Source organism: Sceloporus occidentalis, unplaced genomic scaffold (assembly GCF_023333645.1).
Source record: "Sceloporus occidentalis isolate IW3139 unplaced genomic scaffold, rSceOcc1.0.p SCAF_3, whole genome shotgun sequence".
In the NCBI taxonomy this organism is placed as follows: Eukaryota; Metazoa; Chordata; class Lepidosauria; order Squamata; family Phrynosomatidae; genus Sceloporus; species Sceloporus occidentalis.
In genome coordinates this window covers 128,787,017-128,808,581 of record NW_028316983.1, presented here as the reverse complement: position 1 = coordinate 128,808,581, position 21,565 = coordinate 128,787,017, and the positions used below count along the sequence as shown (strand labels likewise).

At 39.5% G+C, this 21,565-nt stretch overlaps 1 protein-coding gene across 1 annotated transcript in view; it reads right to left on the bottom strand.

Moving 5' to 3' along the window:
• The window catches only part of DIAPH1 (diaphanous related formin 1), a 114,706-nt gene that overhangs the window by 20,785 nt on the left and 72,356 nt on the right, over positions 1-21,565 (bottom strand). Inside the window, exons 18-25 of the mRNA XM_089516182.1 lie at positions 16,535-16,630; positions 16,309-16,403; positions 16,008-16,109; positions 14,741-14,980; positions 14,473-14,602; positions 5,178-5,301; positions 3,975-4,140; positions 3,522-3,657 (exon numbers count right to left, since the gene is read on the bottom strand). Coding sequence (XP_089372308.1) covers positions 3,522-3,657; positions 3,975-4,140; positions 5,178-5,301; positions 14,473-14,602; positions 14,741-14,980; positions 16,008-16,109; positions 16,309-16,403; positions 16,535-16,630 — 1,089 coding nt within the window. The remainder of the gene's footprint in view (positions 1-3,521; positions 3,658-3,974; positions 4,141-5,177; positions 5,302-14,472; positions 14,603-14,740; positions 14,981-16,007; positions 16,110-16,308; positions 16,404-16,534; positions 16,631-21,565) is intronic.

Genomic DNA, 21,565 nt, shown 5'->3' with positions numbered 1-21,565 from the left:
CCACCTCTTGCCTATTCTAGAAGAACTGCCAATGGCAAATGAAATTGCACAGGAACCACTCTATAGGAATGCAAATTAAGACATACAGCAGGCAAAGGCAGAGCTGAGAGCTGACGTCTCAGAAACTGATTTTCAAAACCATCATCTCGCCATCACTCTCATACAGTTTTGAAACAAGAAGATTCAATGTGCCTAAAGCACCTCGAGGCAAATAATGTGTAGATTTAAGGGAGTTGGAATTAAATATAGTGGTTTGATCTTGCTGACACACATGCAGAAAACCCTTTTGTTTGTGTGTTATGTTAGTGATGGATTGTCTGAGGATGAATTATCAGGCGTGTCTGAAAAGACCATAGTCAACTAATGGCTGGCAGAAAGTCAAACCAAGAACGAGCTGGCAATATATATTTGCAGTAAGCCCAACTGCCGTTCTGGCAGATATGGCTTGTAGAAAAATACTGCTGAGGTTGGAGGCCTTTGCTTATAGCTGAAAGGAACTGCTACAACAAAGGAATGGGGAGCCATCTGGCAATCTGAAGGGGCCACGTGATTGATGGTGGAAGGAACTGTAAGGCATCTGAACAGGCCAACCATCTGCCTGCAGAAACATGTAAGGGAAAGCTGGCTACCACAGGGAAAACTTATGCTTCCTCCTCTCTGGTCCTCCATCCTGATTTGCTTCTCTTCATTATTTAGCAACTACAGTGCAACATGCCTAGGCTTCTCCAGGGACTGCACAAAAGCAGCAGCCAGAGCAGTAATACGTAGGCAGGAGACACAAGCAAGTTTCAAGGCTAAAAAGTATGCATATGAGAATGCCCTCCTAAAGGAAATGCTGCCAACAAGCCTGGCAGCACTAAGCAGAAAGAGAGGGAAACTGACATGCAAGAGCAATGAATTTTGTGTGGAAAATTATGAGAGGCCTGGTTTAGACCAATGACCCATGTAGCCCAGCCTTGTATAGCTAACATGGAAAATGGACACTTTCCTATACTGAGTCAGACTGGTCTATCTAGCTCATCATTATCTGTACTCACTGTCCAGGGTTTTCAGAGAGGGAACTTTCCCAGCTCTACCTAAAACGCCTTGGAGTGGCCAACTAGATGCTTCCAGAAAGCCCACCAACAGAGTATGAATGCAAGAGCTCGCCCCACTGTATGCTTCTCGGCCACTGGGAGTCAGAAATGTGTCTGTGTTGTGTGCCTTCAAGTCATTTCCAACTTATGGTGACACTAAGGCAAACTTATCATAGGGTTTTCTTGGTAAATTTCTTCAGAGCGGGTTTGCCATTGCCATCCTCTGAGGCTGAGAGAATGTGACTTGCCCTAGGTCACCCAGGGAGTTTTTATGCTCAATACATCATCTCAAACCCAGAGTCTCTCTCAAGCAAAAACAGAACATGGCTACTACCTTACAGGGGTCCCTTCTTTTGAAAAGGCTCTAGAGCCTCATCCCCGAAAGCTTAATGAAAGAGGGAAGGGGAACAGAGGAGGCAGCCCCTTGCCACAGAAATTAGCAGCTGGCATCTCAAGAACTGAGAAATACTTCAGCCAAAGTAGGAAGGGTTCTGTGAGAAGTGTGGGGCCCTATAAACTTCTTTACATCCTTCCTTGACAAGGCCAGTGCTGTGTCTCTACTGATATATTACATACAGCTTTGTTTTGCCACAGTAATTTGAGACACCATTGTGGGGGGGAAGGGGAAGGAATGCAAGGAGATCCATAAGCTGTGTCACTCAACACAACTTCAACTTGCTCAAAGGCAGGGATAACTGGCAGGAAATTGTGGGAGACAGGAAATAAGCAGACAGGGGTAGTAATTGAGTGCATATGTTCTAACAAAGGAATGTCTTTGGTAGTAAAGAGAAGATTGTGCCTGTATGTAAGAAAGCCTCATAAAATGGAGCAGAACAGAAGACTCAGCTTCACAAAAGGCCACTTGATTGGATTATCAGAACAAGCACATCAAAAATCTGGTCTGTGCAAAGATGAGCTTGTATGGCCTTTATTTCCCCTTTCAGGCAGAATCAAGGGGATTCCTGATACAATCTTAAACTAAAATCTATGTTAGAAAGAAATCTGATTAAATAATCTTTAGCAATTTAGACATCTTGCAGTACCACTGAAAAGAGAGGCCATAAGGAGAACATCAGCACTAAACAGCCAAGACACTACTCATTTCCAAGAATAAATATAATTTTGGCAAATGACAGAAAGGACATTTCCATTTTAAATTTGAAATTCCAGCAAAGTGGGCTCAATCTATAACTTCAGGTTCTATTATGATGAACTAAATTTCCAGAAAAGTAGTTATTTTAATTTGCTGGAGTAATAAGAATGACAAGTCTTGAAATATGCAGTCCTACAAAGCTGTTGGACGTTATCAACTTTATTATGGCATAAGCTTATGTAGCCTAGATTCAACTTCATCAAGTTGGCAGACATTTGTGGGTGTGGGAATAAATATATATAAATAGTGAAGTCAAATGATAACATGTGCAAAAACATACAATCTATGTAACAATTCATGCATCCATGAAAACTTATGCCATGATAAAATTGTAAATGTTTAAAATGCTACAAAATTCCTTGATATCGACAATTAGCTGCCTTCTTTATAAATGTTATTTTGCAGTGTAAGAAGAAACAAAAAGTACTTGACAGTAATCTAAAATCTTAACTCTCAAGCCCCAGATAAATAAAGTTTTCACCTATTTTGGAAAGTGAAAGGAAGTATTCAAAGGAATTCTGATGGATTTAAGCATCATGAAAAACTGGAAAAGGAAAGGAACCTGGGTGAACATGAAGGCTTATGCCTTCATCTCTTTCTTGTGAGCATTTTGGAAGAATCTAGATGGCCAGCATTCAATATAAGACAGGTGCACTGGATGGGCTCAGTGTCTGATCCAGCCAGGCTCTTAGGATGTCCTTAATGGGGAGGCGACACTCTCCTTCCCATCAAGGGGCCAATCATGTCTCTTTCTGGATAACTTTTCAATGAACCAAAGAGTTCACACAACTATAGAATAAACCAGGGGTAGGCAACCTGCGGCCCGCGGGCCGGATGCGGCCCGGCGAGGCCTTGGGACCGGCCCCAGCCCGGTCCTGCCGCCGATTGCCGCTGGGGCCTTTGGGGGGCAATTGTCTATAGAAGCCTCAGAAACATGCATTTATATTAACATTTTTTAAAAAATCAGCAAATTTTTTCGCGTGTCCTCCATTTTTTTTAAAAAAAAGTGTCTTCCATTTGAAAATTTTGTCCTACATTTGTCCTGGTTTTTTTTATATATTTAAGTTTAAAAAAAATATTTAATTATTTATTTTTTGGCTTTGGCCCCCCAGTTGTCTGAGGGACAGCAACTCGGCCCCCAGCTCAATAAGGTTGCCTACCTCTGGAATAAACCCATGTGGATAGCTAGATGGTCAGGACTGCAGTGCCATAATCTGCTATTATATTCACATGTAAAGCTAAGCCTCCTCTGGTTTGCATTCAGACCCTTTCACCAAGATATTCCACCATACCTGCATTCATATCAATCAGTTGCTCTCTCTTCTGTTGCTTCTCTTGTCGTTCCTTCTCTGCCTTCTCTTTGGCTAGTTTAGCTCTACGCATCTTCTCTTCTGTCTCCCGCCGCTTCTGGTTCTCCTTTACTGCTTGCTGGAAACAAGACACATTTCATGGAGACAAGATGGACAATGGGGGCGTTAGAGCAATGGAGTCCACATCGTGTTTTCTTCTCTACGGCAGACCATACTGTACAAGACTGTGAGCACAAGGGCAAAAATTGGATCAAGTACAACAGGAGATGGCCATTTCCCATCTTACATTTGAGAATGCCTGCAAGTATTTCACTATTAGTTGCTTGAGGCAGAATGGTGGCCTAAATGGACTTTGGATCTAATATGAGCAAACCAGTCTGCTTGAGCAGAAGGGTCATCCTGCAATTAAAAAGTACAGTTAGATGCAATGCTCACCACGAACATGCTTCTGAAGTTGCGCAGATTAGTGAAGAACTCCTCAATTGATATTTTGTTGGTGTCAAACAAGAAGTATTGTCCTAATTCCTTATAAAGGTTTTCCATGTTTGAGTGCATCATTCGTAGCTTCTCATACTGCTCTTGGGCCTCTTTAACAAAGCTGTAAGACTTCAGTCAAAGAACATACATGGCTGCCAAGTGGAAGCACTAAGTCTAACTGGTTTAATTTAATGTTGCTATGAATTTCATATTTTCCATTTCTGTTACTGTCTTTGTGTGTATTCAATTCCTACTCCACTTTTCCCATCCAGCAGTCAGCTTACACAAATGGACAACATATGATCATTTTAATGTTGCTTCTACCTCCTTTGATAAACAGTAGTGCTTTGGAATAATATATCCTCTCCACCTGAAGTCCAATTCTGATTGGTTCATTGTGGCTGTTCTCATCAGTTTTAAGGCTTGTGTGTTCCCAGGTTGTGACTTAATTAAACTTGTAATTTTTAAATGTGTTTTAAATGTATTGTTATCTTGCCTTAATATATTTTTAGAAAAACAGGATAAAAAACCAAATCCACCATAAACTAAATAAACCAGCAAACAAATGTGCAGCCTTTCAGAGCACACAAAGCTATCCTGAAGATTTTCCTTTCCAGCTTACTGATCATTCCAAACAGTGAAAGGCTCCCTTGCACAGATACAGAATTATTGTCTAACACTACTGAAACATATTAGCAGTCATCCAACACTGCCATAAACCATTAAGGCCTTTTCTTCTAAGAGCCAGAATAAAGAAAACGCCTCTGCATTATTAAAAAGCAAAATAGGAATTTGGAAACAGAATGGAAGAGAAGATCTTCAGAATTCACAATCTGATCACAGCTAAATAAATGCTATTATTGTTGGTACCCTTATGGCAGGGATGCAGAATCTCTGGCCTCTCAGATGTTGAACTATAATTCCCATCATACCTCAAGTGTTGGCTATACTGGGAGTCACAGTACAACACTATGTGGAGACATGATCCTGAGATCTGCCATTCTCAGAGCTGTTCTTGGCAGCAACATATCTAATTCAAGTTCTAAACAATCAAGGCTGAGACCCAGAGGGTTTGGGCTTGCCCACAGTACCATATCCCGGGTTGCTGCTTCTACATGCTATTCTTCAGATTTCCCAGTGCACAGCTTTTTAAAGGATATGGTCATTTTCTCTGCAAATTTATCTTTCTCATCTGTAGTGCTGGGGAAGTTGTCAATATCACGCTGCACATCTGAAATCTGCTTCTTCATCAGATCTAGGCTTTTCCGTAAATTTTCAGCAGAAACTTTGGGAGGGAGGGGGATTGGAAGGATCAGGAAAAAAAATGATTATTTTTACTTCATGTAAACGCTTGAATCAAGGAAGAAGGCATTTTAAAAAAATCTATCAAGATATCCCACCACTTAGACTAAGAGACAAGGCTGCTATGACAGATATTCCTAGGAAGGACTCTTCAAATTTTCTTCAATCAGTTGGAAAAAATACTCTAACAACCACATAGCAATTGGGGAAAAAAATATTACCATTCTAAATGGCATGAGCAAGAAACCACACAGAAGGAAGGAACCAAGCATAATATCCTAGTTACATTTACATCTCTCCTCTCATAAGTTCAAAAGCAAAAGCTGATTCCATCCAATATAAAGAGAGGAAAAATGTTCTTCTCATTCCTTAAGAACAAAAATCCATAACAAATGAAAAACAAACTTGCTTTCTACAAGATAGGTGGAAGAACATTCAAATATGTTCAGAGAATGAGTAGGCCCACAGTGAGACCAGAGTGTTGATGGGAAAGACCTGTTGAACACCTCTGCAACCAGAGCAGCATTTTCTGCTGCAAATAAGTCTGTTTTATGAGAGTCTTTCATGTGTCTATATGGGAATCTAATATTCTAACCGTACAGGGAGTGCTCAGCCAGTGAACTGTCCGAACGAAGCTTCTCTTGCGGTGAACAAAGAGAACTGAAGGTGGAGGGTTGGGCATGCTCGGTACATTGGATTGGGTGGGGGTCCCACCAATCTGTTCAGCTTTAGACTTTCCGAATGAAGTCTCTGCACAGGCAAAAACCCCTATTGTGTGAGGCACAGAAATCACAATGAAGAACCATGCCTTATAAGAAGTGGCTTAGGGAGCTGGCTACAGTGTGTTTGGGGAAGAGAAGGTTAAGAGGTGACCTGTTTAAATATTTGAAGGGATGTCATATTGAAAATGGAGAAAGCTTGTCTTCTTCGGCTCTAGAGACTAGGACATGGAACGTTGGATTCAAACTACAGGAAAAGAAATTCCACCTAAACATTAGAAAGATCTTCCTGACAGTACAAGCTGTTCGAAAGTGCAATACGCTGCCTAGTTGTGTTGTGGGTTCTCTTTCTTTGGAGGTTTTTAAATAGAGCTGAGTGGCCATCTGTTGGGAGTGCTTTGATTGTGTATTCCTGCATGGTAGGGGGGTTGGACTGGATGGCCCTTGTAGTCTCTTTCAACTCTGTGATTCTATGAAATCTACATAGATTCAGATTTATGAATAAAGAAACTCTGAAACTTGTTGTCCTGGTGTAATGGCCAGTAAAAATAGCACCTTAAATAACAAGTACCTCAGGAAAGTTTCCCTTAAAGGCTCAAAAGGAGTCCCCATCAAAATGTTTAAAACTAAATTTAAATCCAAAGAGAGTAATGTATGCACTGTTAGAGAGATTAAGATTGCGCCTGTGAGAAATTTTTAATGTGGGGATGTGAAGACAGTGGTCTTCCTAACTCTTCTAATATGGAAGATAAGGCTGACAACTGCCTTTGAAGAGTGTTTGGGCTCAGCCCTTTCTCTAAACCAACTTGCAAAAAGGCCAAAACATCTTTAACGGATGCATCCTCTTGCAACATTGAATATTCTGAATATAATTTTCCAAATGTTTCCTAAGTATTCTCAGAAATACATTGAACTGATTTCCTTCTTGAATTTAATATGGTATTTCTTACTGAATTGGAATAACCCTGATGTTCTAATTTTCTCCTTTCAAACCATGCGGTTAACTTTAGCAAGCTTGGATTGGGATGTGTTACTTGTCTATGCAGAAGCAAATCCTTTGCGCAAAACAAAATAGGGCCTTTGTCGACATCCCCACCTGCATTGGGAACCGTGGCCTGTGAGCCAATAAGAAACAACCAGTGCCTTTTCCTGCTTTATTTTCATCAGAACTCTTTGAACAGTGGAGGTAATGGAGGAAATGAATATAAAAGACCCATTGGCCATGTGACTGACAACACACCTTGAGTTTCTGCATTTGGGCTTCCATCTGTTGAAATGAAACTTTTCACTTTGGAATGCTTGCCAGAAGCCAAAAGATCCATTACAAAAGTTCCATGTTTCCTTTGTAAATGCCTGAATTCAAGCTCCTCGCATTATTTTGTTTCTACTCAGACAAAAGAGTTCTCTTGTTGATAACCTTGTATTTCAACCACCACATCAGACATTTGAGAATATTCTTGGGAACCAAGTAAGCCTTGTCCTTATTATTGCTGATGTGGTTGCAAAATTTTTGAGAGGGGCTGGACATGAAACCTCACCCAAGGAATCAATTGAATAACTGAGAATACACTCAGCACTTTTGCCATGTGAGTTATATCCACTGGTTTTATTTGTATTAGCTCTGCTGTAATCATCTTTTTTATCTTTACTTTCCTCTTTCTCTGTGTCTATTTGAGCACCCAAATTAGTTATAATTCTTGTAGACTGTAAATGACTTTTCTCACAATTTACTAAGAATCTATGTCTTTCCAGACAGAGTAGTGATTTTTGAGGTCTGTCTCTGCCTTTCTTTGGGCCTTTTTGCCTTTACTAAAATGTTGTCTCAATATAAAAATGGCTACACTTGATGCAAGCCATACAGTTGCAAAAGCAAAGTCATGCTCAAAATTCTGCAGAAACAACTCCTACCATACAGGAAACGAGAAGTGCAAGCAGGCTTCAGAAAAAGAAGAGGTATTAGGGGATCAGACTGCAAACATATGATGAATAATGGAGTGCACCAGGAAATTCGAAAATAAAATTTGCATGTGCTTCATTGACTACAGTAAAGCTTTTGACACCATAGACCACCAAAAACTATGGAATGCTCTCAAAGAAATGGGAGTACCACTACATTTGATGGTCTTGATGTGTAACCTATATTCAGGATCAGGACAAGGAGGAAAAACCAACAAAGACCTGGAACAATTACTGAAGAACAAGGAGAAAAGTGTTAAGGTAGGCTTAATGTTGAACACTAAGAAAACAAAAATAATGACCACAGATAATGAGAAAATGGAAATAGTCAAGGAAAATTGAAATAGTCAAAGGGACAATGAATTCTACGAGCAGAGAGAAGGGGTAGCCATGGGAAGCCCACTGAGCCCTGTGATAGCAACATTTTGAAAATCAAGCCCTGGAAACAGCTCCAAAAAAGCCCACAATATGGTTCCAATATGTGGATGACACTTTCACCATTTGGAGTCATGGAGAAGAAGATCTGACTGTGTTCCTGCACCATCTGAACAACATCCACCCAAACATCCAATTCATGATGGAAAAAGAAAAGGAACATTGGCCATTCTTGGATGTCCTGGTCATCCACCAACTGAACCAACGTTTGGGCCACAAAGTATACAGAAAACCAACACGCATGGACAGATACCCACAAAAGAACTCGGGACAAAAACGAAGCAGAATAAAAACACTGGTAGACTGGGCAAAAAGGATCTGTGAACCCCACTTCCTGGAAGATGAAGTGAAACATCTAGACTGGGCTCTACAGGCTAATGATTACTCCAGCTCAGACATCAGAAGGGCTGCCAGACCCAGAAAAACCCATAGTAGTGAAGACAAACAACCATCCAAAGGGAAGGTAATTTTACCATTCATCAAAGGAGTCACAGACAAAATAGGGAAATTGGTGAGGAAACATAATCTCCAAATGATCTACAAACCGACCAAAAAATCCAGCAAATGCTGCACTCTGTGAAGGACAGGAGAAACCCTCTCATAGCCATAGGAGTTTACCACATACCTTGCAGCTGCGGACAATTCTACATAAGGACCACCAAACACAGTGTTCAAACACAAATCAAGGAACACGAGAGACACTGCAGACTGGGTCAGCCAGAAATATCAGCAGTAGCAGAACACATTATAAACCATTCTGGGCATAAATGGAAACCTGAATGGAAGAACCTTGAATTGGTTTTTGGTATTGTTGGATCCACTGCTATGTGAAGGTAAGCTTCTTTAAGATCTATTGATGCCATCCAAACTCCCAAATTTAAGTTTTCTCTTATTGTGTTTAAAGTTTCCATTTTGAAACTGTAATATTTTACGTTTGTGTTTAGATATTTCAGATTCAAAACTAGACCATTTGTTTTTGGTACCATGAAAAAGGTTGAATAAATTCTGTCTCTTCCAACTCTATGATTCTACACTCTGTTGTGCTATTGGTACCTGTTCTATTGCCTCGATTTCTAATAAATGTTGAATTTCTTGCAGTATTGTGTTTCAATTTCTTCTTCTTGGGAACTTTCTGAATGCTATTTTGTATCCATGAGTCACTGCAGCTTCCACTGATCTGATGTTATTGACATCCATAAACCCCAAAACAATAGAAAACGTGTCCCCGCCAGCACTATTAAATTGTCAATATTGTTGTTTTCTTTTTTTCCGAGATTGTACTCCAATCCTATTTTGTTGTTGTTAAATAGATAGAAATAAGTTGTCAATAGAAATACGATTGTCTTCCATTTGTGTCCCTTGTCCTGGGTCATTGTCTGTGCCATCAATTGTCATTATATCTTTGTGTTGATCTAGATCCACGAAAGAAATAGTTTCATCCATGAAAAAAACTCCTTTCCTTTTTTTTCCTTTTGAATCCTAGGCATAACCTGTTTCTTTTGAGTATTTTCTGCTAACACCTTCTGCAACGCTGATTCTTCAAACAGCAGTTGTTCTTTAAATGGTACAAAAGCTAGGTTATTCCTAGACTTTTGATCTGCTTCCCAATGATGTAGACATAAGGAATGTCTTGCGATGTTAGTTGCCATCATACTTCTTTCCATGAACACCACTGCATCAGCAATATTTTCCAGAGTTTTTTGGATTCTTTGCAACAGTTTATTCAAACTACTTTTATGTATTTCCTCAATAGAATTTAATTCATTTATCTGTAGCACTGCTGCTCTTGCGAACATGAAAGATGCAATTGAAATTTTTATTTATTATTTATTTATGGTGTAAAGTCGAAGGCTTTCATGGCCGGCATCCATAGTTTTTTGTGGGTTTTTCGGGCTATGTGGCCATGTTCTAGCAGAATTTTCTTCTGACGTTTCGCCAGCATCTGTGGATGGCATCTTCAGAGAATTTAGAACTCCTGCTGACTGAGTTGGCATAGGCAAATCCCAGCTGTAATGGATTGCCCCTCCGGCCATCTCGTGAATGAAAAAGTCTTCCTCCTATTAGTAGTACACCTGCATCAGTACCGTGCTTTTCCTCCTCTATTGGATTGATTAGCACTTTTTCTGAACTGTTGCTGTTCCTGCTGTTTAAACTGAAATCTGGATCTACTCCAATGAGGTTTAAAAGACCTGAAGTCTCTTTGCCTTTGATAATTTCTTCCTTCACAAAAGGAGTAAGAATATTTTCTATCTACATTTTTCTTTGGAGTTGTTGGTAGGACTTGTTTTTTTGACTTTATGTTCTACCAACATCTTGCTTAGAACCTTTTTGCCAAACAGCGATTTATCTATGAATAAAAAATTCACTAAATCGGTCCTAACTTTGTGATCAACATCTCTAGCCACAAGGATCTCCTTCCTACTGCTACTGCTGCAATTATCTTGGCTGAATATGCTGTTGCATCATAGCTAATATCTTCTATATATTGAAGTAGCTTTCCAGCCTGTGTAGCATGCTTTGAAAAGTGTGTACAAATATATCTTCATTGTCTTGGACATCCTGCACCCATAGCTTACATATCCTTGCAAACACATGATGCTACTGATGCCCTAGCTGCCAAAGCTGAGGCTTTATGTGCTCTCCTTGATTCCAAATCTATTCTTTTCATCTACATCTCTAAGAGCTGTGACCCCCTCCCCTGGGAATGCCAAATTTGAAGAAGGGCCAATACAAAAACACAGACCAATGGAATTGATAATTGCTCTATCAATTCCTTCCTGAACCAATAAAGTTTCCCCCCATATCTAGTGAATCTCTTATTACCTAATGAATTTTCTCATTCATGCTCCATTACCTTTTTAAATATTTCTGCTTCTGGAATTTCAACATCCTGTGCTGATATCTGCTGCAATATCACTGCCAACTTACATGACTTCCTTTGATCTAAAGAATTATCCTGTGTTGAATTTCCCAATGAATGTAAGCCTAAAGTAATTAACATCCTCTTTCATAAACATTTTAAATGTTCCTGCTCAAAAATCCTGGTCTTACTACTCCCCTTCCTTTTATATGAGACAAAGTATCTAAACGGTATATCTTCTGTTTGCATTTGCTATGAATCTTTGATTGCATACAGTATTTTCATTGATGAATTTTCATACTGAGTTGGTTGCAACTTAAGTTGGCGTCTTTGTTTGAATGTTCCCCCTATCAAGCATGCTATAAAATTCAGAAACTTGTTTTGCTTGATTGAGTTCATTTCTACCATTGTTGCTCTGGTAAATGTGACTCCTTGTACCAACAATCACAGCATCCTGCTTGTTTTTACCCCCTTGGATCGGCCCTTTTCTTCTGAGTTGAATTTCTATTTTCAATATGGTGACATGAAGTTGTTTTGTTGTTCTGTTTTTGGGCTTCATTTTGCCTACACTACTCTTAATGAACTCACAAAGTATTTTTAGCTTTAACTTTTATTTTTATCCCTTTTTACCTTACCACCTTGTATTGCCTCAATCCTCTGCATTTTTTCTAAGTTATCTGCTTCTATGGAGGGCTGGCTTTCTGTCTCACTATCACTTAAAGAAAGAAATATTTTCTTTAACAGTGACTCTGTTCCTGGCTGAAAACTATGTTGCTCATTTGGCTTCTTGCTTAAATTTTTTAACCATACTGTTGATTTCACTCTCTGAGTAAGTGATCTGCTTACTCTCAGTCTTAGAGTAAATGTCTTTAGTGGTGGATAAAGACATTAAACTGCCTTCTGCCTTTGATTCTTCAGAAGGCAAGCGATCATTCTTAGAAATTTCCTCCAAGCCTTTTTGCTTTCTTTTCTTATTTACCAAATCAGATGACATAGCTGTTCCAAAAATGTAATTATTGAATTTTTAGAATAAAATAGTTTTGAGAGACAGAGAAAGAAAAAAATGTTGGACTGGTTGGCAAGGCAGGAATTAAAATACTGAGGAGGGGTTAAAGAGCAATCGTTACAATGCTTCTAGAATCTTGGAGCTCCTGCCTTGAAAAGACTGACATAAGGATTTAACCCATGTGTTATATGGATTGTCCTTTCAGTCACACTGAGAAAGTGTGAATCAAATTAGCACACCGAAAATTCACTGACAGCCAATAGGACCAGTTGTGAACTTTTCTACTGTTGGTACAATACAAGGAGGCCTCATATGTAGGATTACAACACTACATCCAAGCTTTAGTACATTAATAAGCCTTTGTCATCTTCATAATAAAAGTACTGTTTGCTTTGGTTCTCTATTATTATACATGCGGCTTTCATGCCCAGTAGTATTCTAGGAACAGGCTATTCAAATCATGTCACAAGGAGCTATACAAATTTCAGTGCACTTTTCCAAATTCACTGTGAAACTGTGCTCCAGGGGCAGTTCACCTGCATGACTCTATGACTCCGGCTTCAGAAATTGGAATGGATGTTGTTCAGGCACATACAAAGAAATACCTTCCCCCAAAAAATCAGAGCTTTATTAGCCTATGCACTGAGGTAATAATTAGTATTTCAAGCACTGGGTGGTGAGAGGAAAGTCTGGGAGCAAATTAAGCCATTATGTCATAGGACATGTTGTAGGAAGGACACGTTTATCATAAGAAAATACGCCAGGAAGATAGCTCTCGATTGCAAATTCCAATTCCCAACAACTGAACAAAACAGACATCTGTGGCCAATGTTCCTTTCCTTCCTTTGTTTCCTTTTAGACATTGACTCAATATACTGGAACATAGACTTCCATACAGGAAAAGGCAAGAGAGATGGAGAAGGCAAAGAAAGGACAGCTAAACTGAATAATGGAAATTCTCCTGTCATACTGCTCAGAAAGGCCTTCCTCTTTTCCATCATATGAAATATTTATGTTAGCCACATAAATAAACAACAGGAGAGACTCTCTGTTTTCATAGATAAATAAAAAAATTGAGTTAAAAAGAAAATACCAACACTTCAGAAAAGACAATTCCAAAACCACTCATCTTTAAACTATAATTTAACCCTTGGAAAGAGGCACATCCCTGAAGCACATCCCTTTCCAGCTTTGAATGCTTATTAACAGATTATGATATGTGTTTTGGACTTTTATGAATGAGACTGAAGTGTCTGCTTATTGTACCAACACTATAGCACCAAGAAAATAAATACAGTGGGCCCTCTCCATACGCAGGGATCCGTTTCGGATTCCTCCGCGTATGGGGAAAAATGCATACGCTCAAACCCCATTGGCTGCAATGGGAGAGCATTTCTGTGTTCGGCACGGCACATGCACCACAGGCACTGTAAATAAAGGTGGAGCAGCAAGCATACACAGGATTTCTATTGTTTGACTGATAGGCAGATGTTAGGGCAGCTACTATCATTGCAGAAAAATGCATCTTCCTCCACTAACATTTTCAAGCTTGGTCCTCCCCTCTCCCCCAAAAAAACTCAACCAGCATCCCAAAAAAGCTAATTTGGTACAAGAAGTGTTGGCATCAACTGTTCACAGTGACCTGGTCACAACGACCAATATGACTGGTTTTGTACTACATTCTGAAAAGCAGGGATTGTGTTGTGAGAAAGAAGGTACCTTAGTTACATGGATAAATCAAAAAGGTGCTGAAACACCTGCTGAGAGGGACCATGGAAACTGAACAAACATGCACAAACACTTGCTAGGGGCCTTCTCTAGGTGGTGGTTGATTTTGTTTTGTTTCCTTGTTTGGTTTTGTCTTGGCTTCATCTCCCCAGAAATTCCCTTTGTTGCATTAAGAATATGTGGCTTACATTAGTTGCATATAGACAAACAGGCCCTTTTAGATCACACCACTGTAGTGCTATGAATCCACTTGAACTGCCATGGGAGTATCCCATTAAATCCTTGGGTTTGTAGTTTGGTAAGACGATAGAGGAACTCTGACTGAAAATTCTAAATACCCATCCATAAAGTACAAATCACATGATTCCACAGGGTGGAACCATGGCAGTCAAAGTGGAATCATAGTGCTATAAGTGTGGTGTTGAAAGGACTCACAGATTCCCAAAATACCTTGACAAGCCTTCTCCACATGGATGAGTTCATCAGGAAACATCAGTACTTCAGGATGCTGCTGCTCACATATTTCAGCCAAAAAGTGCAGCAAGGTCAATTTCTGGTCAGCTGACTTTGTGTCTCGAAGCTAGAAATGGGGAAAAAGTGGACCAGTATGAGCATTGCTCAATATAATAAACGCTTTCGTCCTTATTTCTCCCCACCTCAAGCATTCTGGGCATTATAGCCACCTTATTAAAATTTGGCTCTGGATCTACACACTCACCTTGCAGAGGAAACTGATGTTGAAACCAAATGCGCCAGCATTCATGGAGCCAGAATTCATATAATTGCCCACCAGAAGAATGATGGAAAGTAAATTGGAGAAGTTTTCACTTTTACGGACTTCCTCACAGGCTGCTGTCACAGCAACTATCTCTGGCTTGATGTTTTCCACTTGTTCATTAAACTGTAGCTTGAAGAGGATGGCACTAAGGCGGGGCATCAGGCGTGGAACTGAACTAATCTGAGAAGGAAAGGGGATTGAATAATACTGTCACACACAGAGGGAAGAGTAGGAGTAGGATGACAACAAGAAGGTATGAATAAGGTCTGAAGGAGAGGGAAAAGAAGAAAAATTCTGTTTCCATACCAGAATTGTAAGAACAAAACCCTGGGGATGGTGACAAGTATGAAACAGTCAAGTAGTCATTATTGTGAATGAAACATTCACGTGAAAACACAATAACCTGTAAGTTCTCTCTCCCAGTCTATAGCATCTGGACTCGGAGGATCTAATTTAGGAACACTTGCTCACTGAGTATGAAATAGATGGATTTACAAGTATGATTCTAAGTAATTGAAAAAGTAATGGAAGTAATAGAAGAAATTAAAGATTTAAAAATGACTTGTTTGACTTTAACTTCTGACAAACATTTACTCTTAAAGGACTGCTTCTCATATATATGACCTTTGTGCTACTCAGTCCTAGAACTGAAATGTCAAAGACAATGTTTTGTAAGATACAGGTATTCTACTCTTTTAATATTAATATGGCCTTCAAAACACATGGAACATTTAACAGTAGTTGCTTGCTTGATGTTAGGACTCTTTGTTCTCTAGAATAGGCATCCGTGTCACTGCCAGATTTCTCATCCATTCAAAGCTTCACAAGCCTTGAGGACAAAAAAGATGACCAGATAGAAGCCTCAGTTTGGGTGGTGTATGGAAGAAGAAATTTAGACACAAGACATACCTAGCTCTTTGAAAAATTTTGAATTCCTAGAAGCCCAAGTATACTCAGGCACACAGATGTTAACAAATTTGTGGATGTATCATTTTATAGGATGATAAGGACCTTCTCAAGAAACATGCACCACTAATGATAATTCAGAAGATAAGTAAGAAAGGGATTTCATACAGGGAACGGGACAGACCAAGTGTGAGAAATAAAAGAGGAGATCCTGTAATGCAGAGTCATGCCTGAGTTCAGTTGCTCTTTTTCAAAAAGAGAACTCTTTCTCCTTTCTACAGGTAAAGAGGAAGTCACCTACCACAACTCCAAATTGCTCAGGCTCAGGTAGTTCAGCATATTCATCCTTCAGTTCTGCTATCATCTTCAGTTTATCTGGTTCTGGCATTAATTTAATCAGGTTCTGAGAAAGAAAGGAAAAATATAGTTTGAACTAAGACTCCTTGACTTAAGTGAGAAGATTTGGCCTAGAAAATAATTGATGCTTGCTGGCCCCATAATCATTTTTATTAAGTGTAGAATGAAAGTAGTTCTTTCAGGCAATGGCTCCTTCCTATTCAAGAAAGGAAGAAAATCACAGAGAATAATCAGCCTTTACCCACCTGCACCATGGACTCAGTCAACACAGCTTCATTCACTTCCAGGATAGCATTCTTGATCTCTTCGTAAGGCATGCGGAAGGAACCCAAAAAAATTGCTGCCAAATTCAAAGAAAATCACAATTAAATCTTTGGGCCTCTACAGCCGACTGTCTGAAAGCATTCTTACCAGTAAATTCTAAAATCTCCTTGGAATCACAGGCAAATGCTCCCAGTTCATCATACTCACAAAGGTTCTGTGCATTCTTTGAATCCAGCACTCTCAGCTCCTTGACCTTCTTCTTAGATTGTCCCTTCTCCTCTTCATTCTCCTGTAGTTTCTTTGCTATGGACAAAAGGAATAAGAAGATCATAGCAGTCCTTTCAGATTAAAATTCCACAGCTATAACTCTTCCAAAAGAAACACAATCCTCCTCCTGTTATTTTAAAGAGATGGCAGACATAAGGAGCCCAATGAAATACTTTTTACATTTCCTTTTTTTTCTTCTTAAGCTAAAATGCAACAGGATTGATGGCAACTGTAGCACCAGAGTTAAGGAACAGGATAGCAATGGGATTAACAGGCCAACCTAGCAAACATTCACCTGCACAAGGATAGAGCAAAAACATGTATGTTGGATGGCTGAATGTAAGCCCCACCCTTTAATGTCCCCACAAACTAAGGGGTATTCCTGGTGTTTGTGCATTCAGTGTGAAGATCTGAAAAGGATTCTGCGAGCATTTTCACTTGAACACGCTTACAGAATTTTTGGATCAGGAACCGTGATAAGGCAGGGTTCCCAACTGTGGGAGCTCTACATATGCAAACAACTCTGTTTATAAACTGTTTTTCAAACCTCTCCACTGAATGCACAAAGATCTGAACATGACATGGGGGAATGATGGATGTCAGGGTTTACACACATAGCCTTATACAGTCCACTCTCCCCATACGTGGGGGAGCCGTTCCAGACACACACACCCTGTGTATGGAAAAAAGAGCGTATGCTCAAGCCTCATAGAAAATAATGGGGTGTGTGCTCGCGGCAATGCACAGGGCACACAATGCGAGTATGCACTCCATTATTTCTGATGGGGCTTGCCTTGAACATAGCGTAAGCTCAAAGCTGCGGAAGGCAAGCCCGCCTATAAGGAGGGTCGACTATATATCCAACATATTTTAAGCTGTACTCATGTGAAGGTGAATGTCTGGATAAGAATCCTGTATAAACTAGAGACAGCTAAAAAAGGGAGAAATAAAACCTTGTAGTTAGACGACAGGACGTATGTTATTTCACATAATAATAGGTAAGATGATAGAGTTTCACAGTTAATGTTTGTCTGAAGTACCATAACAAAGAAAGACAAATGGTGGAAGCCACACTTTCTATTTTACAGCCAAAACAGATATCTGTGATAAAGACTACAGATCAAGCTGTATGCCCACAAAAGAGACTGCGCTATTTGACTTTCAGTTTGCTATAAATAACTTCAGTAACTCCATCCTTTTGCATTGTTGGGGAGATGGCACAACAGTGATGGCAACTACTGCACAAGTTCCCAAGTGGTAACAGTCTATCCTCCTATCACTTGATTTAAGGAACAGTTGGCCCAGCACTAAGTTAAAATTAGGGTGAGCTTCCTGGTAGTACAGTATAAGCTGTTCAATGGTGGAGTTTGATGCCCAAGAAAGCAGTGAACACTCATTTGTGAAATGTTTTCCAGCAAAGGCTGGATGACCATCTGCTAGGGATGCTATCAGATCTCTTACACTGGCAGAGGGTCAGTCAATATTGCCTTTGAAGTCCCTTCCAACGCTATGATTTCTATGTTTCATAAAGTCAATGTGCAATGCTCTCACTACCATGGTTGCTACCAGGTTTGATCACATATATTTTTTCACTAGCTTCTAAACTTCAATAGGGTCAGAAGCCATTTTTTTGGTTGTATATGGGCTGCATTCTTGGGCAGAGGTCTAAGGGAAAATGCAAAACCTAGGTGTTTAATAGATAAAATGAGCAAAATAGATACAAATATATCTGTATCTAGGATAAAATATGGCAAAAATGGTAAGTACTTGTTTATTATAAAAATAAGAAATATATTTATTTTAAGGAAAGAAAAGGTTAATATTAAGAAATAGATTGTGTTTTTGTTTTGTTTTTTAAAATATTCCTGGGGATGCAAAAAAGAGCATGGAAGCCTTATGCATCTTATAAGCCATACATTACCCCCTCCAGCTGTAAAGCCAACACTCAACTGGTAATTGTTGGTGGTGAAGAACTATGTTCAAGCAATCAGCCAATAAATTGTTTGTTTCAAAAATTGTAGGTTTTGTTCTTTTATTTAGGCAACTATGGCCCTCTGTAAATATGGCTACAGTTCCCATCAGTCTTAGCCAGAACAGCCAGCAGTGAAGGATTATTGAGGTTGAAGTTCAAAAACATGTGTATAGTTACAGATATTTGATAGGAATGTAAGACTCTATCTGTGTGTGCATGTTTGAAAGAGAGATAGAGAAAGAAAGAAAGAAAGAAAGTGTAATATTTAGGAGCACAATGCATCTGCAGTATCTTGTGCCAAGGATGGGCATTATGCTGTACTGTACTTCAGATGGTTTGGGCTACAATCCTCATAAACCCAAGCCATCATGGACAGTGATCAGGTATTCTGGGAGCTGTAGTCCAATCTGGAGAATAGTAGGCTGCTTCTTATGCCATGCCTTAAGGGATGTACCACCTGTTGGAACAAATGCTACACAGCTCCCTTATTCATATAAGAATTTAGGGTAGCTTTGTAATCCTTCTCTATTTCCTTTCAAAGGTAAAAGCAAATTACATCTATCCAGTTTAAACACAGTTTCTCTGCATTATAGTAACAGAAGAGACTTCATTATGTCAAAACTAATGCTACTGACTAAATGGCATAATGAATTGCACTTCCTGGCAAGATTAAAGAGGGAAATAATGTGAATGCAGGTAGGAGTTGGGTGAAGGGGCAGAATTTACTCAGTGTGCCTTCCTTTAACGTTTTATCATCCTTGACACATATATACCCCACAGATTAGGAGTATTATTACTAAGGGTTCAGAGTCACTGACCTAGTTTTCTGGGCATCTGCATCAATGCACAAATTAAGGGTTCTGAGACAGAAAGGAAGCACAGCTGCTTTAGCATATCTGTGTGGTTTGAAGTTCTCTGGCTCAGAAAGGTTTTCTATAATTCCATATTTTAAAAGGTAGGCAGTATGGTTGGGAAGCACATATTGCTTTAAACTGTGTAATGGAACTGCTTGGGGAAAGGGAGTGCAATTCCACTTTTTTAGTGCAACAAGTGACAAGGACTCAGTATAGTGATATATTTCTCCAACACTTCAGAATGAGGTGTAGAGTGCATAAGGTCAGATATGCTCCAAAAAATTAAACAAATCTGGAACAGAAAAAATAGATTCCAGGGAGAAGTCTAAGTGTAGAGACTCCTCCCAAACAGACTAATTTCCCATGTGCAGGGAACACTATTTATTTGGAAGACCATTTGATTATCTTGTGCATTCTGAAGTAGCACAACACAGCTATGAAGATTTAACATGTCAGTGGGCACAAAACCAAGGTGATCTCAAATTACGGAAGGCAAACAGGAACCTGTGGAAGCAGCTTGGTTCACAAAGGGTCCAGCAGGAATGATCACTGAATAGGGAGGCATGACAGAGTGGGACACTGAGAAAAGCTGGACACATATAAGACTTTTTGTTTATCACAATAAAGAAAACCCAATGGAAGCTCAGCTCCTCTTCCATCAAGAACTCTTGGGGCCCACATCACAGTAACCGCTCCAAGGAATACTCACAGACAGCTTACAACAGTATGAGAACTCAACTCCCTGGGCTTCTGGACATTGCAGATCACAAGAACACAGCCCTCATCCTTCTTATGTGCACAGTGTAGCAATCTGCTCAGACCCTCTGCCAGCATCAGCTTTCTAGTGTTACAAAGGGGGTAAAAAAATCCCTTACTCCTCTAGGTATATGTATGCACAATATCAGAACAGAACCTGCTACAGATTGGTGATGGTAGAATAAAACATGTTAATCTGTACTGGTATGGCATTTAAGATTTTATGTAAGATTTGATGGGTTAAAAAAAGATCTTTCCAAATCCTTGGATTCAGGAAGAAATAAAATAGTATGAAAGATTAGATTTGTTTAGAATCGGATTCTGTTTTCTTTGTTGTTGCCTTAAGACATTTTTCTTACACTGGGTCAGGGAAAAACATTCCTTTCCAGACTAGCTAAGTAAGAGTTCAGGAATTGTCACAACATGTAAATCTATGGCATTGTATTACAGCTAACTGGGGGTTATGAAGGCACAGAGGGAAAGTGAGCTATCCAGAATGCCAGTAATTAATGCCAGAAGAAAAGGGAGCTCAAGAACTGCTACATGTACGGTTTAGAGCTGGTAGTGAGCACCGACACATACCACCATGTGTGAAATGAAGCTTGTTTGCTAGTTTGTATCTTAGTGGGGGAGAGAGAGAGAGCATGTGTACACGAGAGGATAGAAAGCAGAGCCATCAAAAAGCACCAGGCTTTGACTCAGCTTGTCTCACCCTCCTTGCAGACTCCTCCCTTTCTCTGTTTTATTTTTCTGCGCCATAAACACAAAATGGAGTCTGGAAGGAAGGAAAATATGCTCTCTAAAATGGCTGAATGCGGCAAAAGAAGATAGGAAAATACTAAAATGGGGCAACAGCACCATCTGGTGCTTGAAGAGTTCATCCTTGGAATATTCCCACTGCTGCAATTAGGAATCAGTGGGACTGAATTTGCCAGAAAATGTTGCAAGCTGTGGAATTTCTTATCACCCTAACTACTACATTTGCAAAATTGGCTCTTCCTTAGGAAAACACAGTAAGGTTAATATTCAAATAAGGCTAATATTCAAACTGTGAGGTTGGAATACGTAACTGTACTGGGAAAGCAAAAACAATATCTGACCCACATACCCTTTGTCTTAAAATCTTCATAGCCATATTAGTACAGGCAAGAAAAGAAATACAAACTTTAAGGTAGCAGAAGTTGGCAAATTTTTTCCTCCTGTTGTTTAAGACTGAGTTTGTATATTTGCTGCATTATGACCAAATCTATTATATGGTCTCTTATGGCAAGGAAAGTAGTTTTTATCAAGAAATACATTGCTTGAGAAAAGAAGCATGAAGTCCCACTGTTCTCAACTGTGTCAATCAAAACATTAACAGCTGAGGTGAGAGTAGCACACTCTCTTGTC